This window comes from Loa loa, assembly GCF_000183805.2.
Source record: "Loa loa unplaced genomic scaffold supercont3.271, whole genome shotgun sequence".
Taxonomy (NCBI): Eukaryota; Metazoa; Nematoda; class Chromadorea; order Rhabditida; family Onchocercidae; genus Loa; species Loa loa.
Window position 1 is genome coordinate 26,495 of NW_018108451.1, and position 6,972 is coordinate 33,466.

The window sequence follows — 6,972 nt, forward strand, 5'->3', positions numbered from 1 at the left end:
GATTACCTGTTAAAGTATGATTAAACACAGTCGGACTACATTTTCTCAGAGACTGTAGGATTAACGTATACAAAAACACTTTATTTCCTTCTGTGGGTTATAAACGATCTCAAAATACATCACCAAATATAAACCTTATCGTAGAAGAGACTGTCCTAATTTTCTGGTAATCTAAGTAAATTATTTACTCGAAGTATATTGAAAGATTACGATGAGCAGTTACATAGATGTTATGAACAATGACCCATGGTACGGAATGTTTGAATGAAGCCTGTAAACCTAAGCTTGCTTCATTTATCATTATCGTTCGAAGAAGCCAAGTCACTTAGGAACCCTTTCTCAGATTTTCAAAATCGACATACCTTGACCACGACTACATAACGTATGGCTTGTAACATCGTAATGGTCGGGATTTTCATTCGAGATTTTCATCTAGCTCATATTCTTTAAAATATGATGGATGGCGTCATTTATAAATAGCAAAATTATACCATAAATACGATCCTGCCGGTTAGAAGGCTTGCAAATATTGTGATGTATCTGAAATAGGTAAAAAGATGGAAGTGAAATACGTGGAAAGAGGTTTTTCTTCTACATTGAAGCTTTACAGTATTATTAAGAAAGACTAAGGAAAGAGTGCACTGCAAATTGAAAGATTAAAAGATGAAAAAAGACCTACATCATTTATGTGGTAGAAGGCGCCCCGTTCCAAATAAGCACTTTCTGGGGGTACTAATATGCCTTTCTGACGCATGATAAGTGGTGCTTTCGCTGTTTCTGCCACCGAACTTATCACAGGTACTGTATCAATAATTCTAAGGAAATCTTGATGAAGCTGAAATGAGGCAACCGACAAGTCCACCAAAAAGTCCGCAAATTATACTTGTCAAGTGAGTCCTCGACATTTCAATGGCTGTGGACTCCGTACCAGGCAGCTTCTTACCTGTCTGTTTATCGCACTCTGCTGGTGCAAAAGTTTTACATCGTCAGATGGTCGCACGCCCAACGGTGCATACATTGCATAAGGACTGCCTCGGTGTGGCGTTGCCATAAACAGTATTCCCATCGTGCTTCGACGTATTTCTGGATCATCTAATAAAATTCGTTTCACTAATAAACCCCCTGAAACAAGTCCCTAGAATCCACCTGGTACAAGTGGTAAATTATCGGCAAAAATAATTCAAAATTCTTACCCATGCTATGACAAATAAAAAGGATAGGTCGGTCACCAATACCAGCAGTCTTGAGTTCCATCGCAAATTTTTGAGCTCTTGTGTTCACTGTTTCAACAGCTCCTACGAAATGTACAAGCGAGGACAAGTAATCGATAGCAAGTATTCGCAATGGGACAGGAATATCTTGCGGAAGCCATGCCTGCAATCAAGCAGGTTTGTAACTGCTTTCAAAGATTGCTAATTTACGTAGCAAGAAATCCCCGTAGACATTACCCTTGGCCAGCATCTGGTGCGTAGTATCTTTGACGGATTATCTCTTTCTCGCCAGGTCCAAAAAACACTACCACGGATACCATGGATTAGCACTAGATCGATTACCGGTGGTTGATCTTCATCTGGACGAAAAAGCTCGTAAACATTAGTTTTCAGTGGCTTCCTACTGTTATCGAAAACACTCAAACCATTACTGCAGATCTGCAAAATCATGTTTCGGTAAAAACTTGGTTAAAATCGTACGATTATAACAGAGCTGTGGAAATCCTAAAGGCTGTATTATTCAATGACATATAAACTAACTTACTGAATTTAAACAAAACTGTGTAAAATGTCTCAAACAAGCAGGAATACATATTTAGAAGATTTCAGGCACTCTCGTTATTGCCATATGACAGGTCAAATTCTATGGCATGAACGATTTTTTTACTCTACTCATGTCAAGCGCTGATATAGCCATGTTAAGCAAGATGTTAAACTTCCAAGTCTATCAGAAGGAAAGTTTTTGAAGTAAGTTAATTAGACTAACAAAATGGAATCTAAACGTGAGATAATACAATGCACCTTCTCAGCCATTAGCATTTCTTCAAAAATATGTGATGTAACCATAGCTGCGAGCACTGGAAGCCATTCTGAAAATTAAATTTCATTTCCCAAAACTAAAATGAAAGCGACACGGCTTAATAAAGTAAGAGCGATGAAAACAACCTGAATTTGCAATTGCTGTTGCACAGTATTCATTCTGTGCCACAATGTTTGCCAGTATTTTCAGTGCATTCAAATAAATGTTACGATTCGTCTCTCGATAATGACTGCAAAGTTCCAATAGTAATGTAAGGATGTCTTGATTGATAAGTTCCCTTCCAAATCCAATCTGAAAGGCAGGGTTCCAAAGGTGGAATATTAAAAACAAAAGGTGAGAAAATTTCAAAGTAATGTTCGCCATATGGAGTAACATGAAACCTTTGATTGCGATAACCTATCAAAACTAATAACTAGTTGTGGAATACAATAAATGTCGAAATTTCGGAAGCAAATACTGAATGGAATTAAATGCGACAATTATCACTTGAAATAATGAAAAATACCTCAGTTTTGATGACAAGCTGGGAAAGGAAGCGATTCAAGCGTAGATCTTGAGATCGGCGCCTTTTTAGAAAGTATTTATAAGATGAAGGATCATCTTCATCGTACATATGCGGAATTAACCATTTCACAGTTTCGTCCCAATCGTCATCGATTACAAGCTGCAAACTCTTCGCAGTTCTTCATTGAAGTACATAACAAATGCAAAAATTCAACTCCTATTTCTAAGGAGCGGAATAGTTCGCGGTATGATGTAGGAATAAAGACTTCTAACCCGTTTTATAGCATCTTCCAAAATCCCGACTGATTTGATGGATTTTGCAGCTGATGTAGTAGCAGTTCGCTTGCATAATGGGCTACCATGCAACGCAAGGCGAAATCGAGCTTGCGTATTCAGGATGCACAATTCGACGTCCGCTTCTGAAATGTGAATTCTGTGTGAATTTTTCATTTATCTCTCAAACCCGTCAATGGTTACAATGGTTAAAAAATGCAACTTGTTATTTCGAGATACTCCATAGCCGCCTTAGTGTTTTTATTTTGGTTGAGCATCGTGATGGCTTGAACAGAATCCTGGATTTTCCCATCTCGGCGACCTTTGAGTGCAGCGAATAGACTTCTGAGAATAAAATTCTCTTCAAAGCATATGTTTAATTTGTATGCTTATCTGGATTATGTTTCACTTCCTTTCCTTTTTTCGGAGTGATTAAAGATACTATTAAATTATAAACTAGAATTAACAAGTGACGAAAAATACCCGTATCTGTCTTAAAGTATCTCTTATTAAATTGGCTGGACCTCGTTTCTTTTCAAAATCCAATTCAATTGTGGTTGCAGAATTTAAACACATAAAGTGAAGAATAACTTACCCGAGCGAAAATGGAGCGACTAAGCGCATCAGCATTTTCAACTGTTTTTGTATGTGTACTTGTTAATCACTCATCAACTCATCCGTTCCATAATCTAAAATAACAGTCAGTGGAAATACTAAAGTGAAACAAAGTGAGTTAAAAGAAAATTTTGGAAGAAAACCTCTTGCGACCTTTCCAAATCATTCAAAATTGCTCAGATATGATCAGAAATAGTGACCCCCACAACAGACATTCAATGGAAAGCTACTAAAGCGGTGCATAGCTGAAGAGATAATTCATATTTCTAATTATAAAGTGGTCATCCCTGCCCTGAATGTCAACACTTCCACGCCACTCAGCTTCATACTGAACACAAGCAATTCCACCAACCCTTACGTAATACATAGCAAGTGGTACGTGACACGTGCAGCGTAACTGAACTGCTAACTGATAACACAGTCTGATTTTCAATTTCAATCCAATGATCAGAACATGGGAGAATGATGGGAGAGGAAGCCGGCGAGCGTTGTGCAAATTTATCATCCTACATAAGCACACTATTTTCTTAACCATCAATCTCTTGTTCAGTTCTCTGTATTATGGAGCACGATTCTCTCTAATTTCTCTCGCTCCTATACTTTATATCCTGACTTTGTAGTACTCATAGGGACAGGACACTATATAAGCACCCTTTCTTGAGTCCTCATCTGCATAATACTACGAGATATTTAAGAGAGTTAGAGATTGAGAAGGGCAGCTAGGATAGCGGAGAAATGGAGAGTTTTTGAGGAATGCGCACTGTGATGGATCAGTTACTGGCCTTTCGAAACCTCCGACTCTATTATTTGCTTATTTTTCGACAATCTTCCGCTTATTTTCCTAACCTAAAGCTACTTGAGATAACTGATTTTTTTCCCGGTCGCATTTTGATAATATATCAACAAGTTTTTATCAGATGAGTTTTGTACTCTTTCCGAAGCGCTAATCATTAAATACGTATAGCTGAGTGGAAGTGATTATATAAATGATGGTTGCGGTTAGCATGTGACTGATACTGATAGAACTGAAGTAGTAAAAGCTCATGAGCTATTTTTTATGAACCGATAAAAGCAGGGATGGAAAAGAGATTGGAATTCAGTATTTTTTCGTTTCTTACCAATTTATTTTGTGTTAAGTAGTGCTTAGGAGACGTATACTACCACATGCTGATTGCTCGTGATAATTTTACTTCTACCCATCGTTACTGATAGAAATAGCTGAAATCGGTGGCAAAATTTTTCACGTGCATGTCTTAATTAGACTTAATCTAGCTTTAACTTTTTTGAGGAATGATTAAAACAAAAAATATCATAGGTGAAGCTTGAAATGTCAACTCGGAAATGATATTCTCCATTTGATGTAACTGAGACGAAACAGGGATGGATACTGGCAGTTATTTCAGCAACGACTCCTTCCTATAACTGGAAAGAATAATTGAACTTACCGAAGTGCCCAGATATGTTCACTTTCAAAAATGCAAATTCTCAGCAGGTTAAAAAAAAATCTTCGATCAGTCTTCGATTTGCACCCATCCTCAGCCACACCCTTACGGATCATCCCTATCAGGGAGTAGCAAGCTCTCCTGGTCGTGTCTATGGTTTTGTGATTTGCTCCGCCTTTAGTAGTTGCATTTGCTCACTTCATCAAGAAGCTTCCCTCAGGCAATTCCTCCATCCACCTATTTGTCCATCCAACCCTTTTGCTTCCCCATTCCCTCCTTCTTTGTCCATTTCAATGTAACCCGCGCAATACCAGTTAACTAGTTTACTAAGGGGGTCATCATCCCTGCTTCCTGCCATCATTGTAGACACAACTTGTCAATACATTTCCTTGATCATTTCTCGCTCATATTCTCAGATCCTTTTTTGGTTTTCCTGTTTTAACTTGCTTTGGAAGATTGCTCTTGCTGATAGCAACTATCTCAGGGGATAATCAACACAAGTCGATCATGGCATCTGATGGGGCTTCTTATCACTACACGTCGCCCTCATATGCCAACAACGCATAATTGAAATAGAAAGCTTGCATGCGTCCAGGTGAACACTTGTCAATATTTTTTTTCTTGTTTTAAATTGGCATTTGTTAATAACGAGTAGGTGCACACTGCTGTTTGGCTCTTCTTTATTTATAATCACTGAACAGCAGTCTGACTAGATGAAATATAAAACTGCTCAAATTTTCTGAATAAATCTCGTAAATAAGTTAGTCGTATGAACTAGGATTGAGTCATTTTACTTAGTATTCAAAGCTCTATACATAATCATATTAATGAGTGATTATTGAGTGGCTTTCGTGAAGTATTATCAATGTCCAACAAAATAGTCAGATCTTCTAGCGTATCATGCATTATCATTTCTGTGAAACAATTAAGATTATCCCATTATTCACCATCAAATTGATGAAGAAAGTTAAAATGAGTCACAATTTTCCTGAATGCGAGAGAGAGAGTATTCATCTGTTCTTGTTTTTTCTACGTCCAAAAAAATTAATGGGTGATTCATGCAGTAAAGAATTTCTTCTGTTCGGAAACATTTCTTTTGACACTGGAAGTGTTGCATTCATTCTCTTTTAATTTATTGCCGTGCAAAATGTGCCAAAGATTATAGATCCTGTTACACTAAAATCTCTCCCATACTTTTGAAGATTTTACAAATATCTCTTCTTAAAATCAAAATTCGACGCTCACAATTATTTATCAAAAGGCCTTCTCCTCATCACAAAGTTACTTGGTGATTATATATACATATATATAATGTGTTTTGGTAAACAGTGAAAATGCATATTTAAAGAACAAAACTTCCTTGCCAGTTCATTTTTCAATTCCGTTGGGGGAATCCCACACACCCAGCTGCACTGCTATCGCCACTAAATACTTATTACGAGCTTGTGAACGAAACGATTTAAAGTGCCAAATACTAAGAATGTTTCCGGACGAAGTAATGGGATGTAATTCTATTCTTTTTCCCATTCCATGCTAATATTAAGCACTTTCAAAGATTACTTATGAAAATTTGATAAGAAATTAGAATCGAAAGGTTTGCAAAGGAATGTTGATATTACGATGGCGAATCATGTAGCAGATGTTAACACATCTTATTCATATATCATTTCACATAAAATAATTCGAATATTATTATAAAATGATCTCTCAAAGAATAAATGTTGCAATCAGATATCCAAATCATTATCATTAAATAATGCCTGTTATCATTGTACTCGTCAGTGAGTAATCCACAATAGGTTGTGTTGTTACAATAGTTGTGAAAAAACAGCTGAAAAACACGATTTTTGAAAATGATATTGAAATGTTGCTAGGAAACAAGCATTTTGCATTGAAAACCATCCGAAGATATCTCAAAAAGGCTTGTTTTTCTCGTTAATAATCTTTTGCGAAATATTGATTTGTTCATTTATTTTTGTATGAAAGATTGCGAAGCATTTTTTGAAGATGTTATTAAATTGATTGCTATTTATTCATTGGCAGTGGTGGTGTAAATATTAATAATAATAATAATAATAATAATAATAATAATAATAATAATAATAAT

At 36.4% G+C, this 6,972-nt stretch overlaps 1 protein-coding gene across 1 annotated transcript; it reads right to left on the reverse strand.

The window, feature by feature from the left end:
• Positions 1-86: 86 nt before the first annotated feature.
• LOAG_03548 (hypothetical protein) lies at positions 87-3,503 on the reverse strand. Its single transcript, XM_020446356.1, has 10 exons — positions 3,404-3,503; positions 3,032-3,153; positions 2,809-2,954; positions 2,537-2,695; positions 2,157-2,322; positions 2,013-2,080; positions 1,449-1,649; positions 1,194-1,374; positions 680-1,122; positions 87-540 (listed from the first exon to the last, which is right to left on the reverse strand). Exons 1-9 carry the CDS (start codon positions 3,436-3,438, stop codon positions 887-889), a joined length of 1,314 nt encoding a protein of 437 aa, XP_020303289.1. The 5' UTR covers positions 3,439-3,503; the 3' UTR covers positions 87-540; positions 680-886.
• Between the last annotated feature and the right edge of the window lie 3,469 nt (positions 3,504-6,972).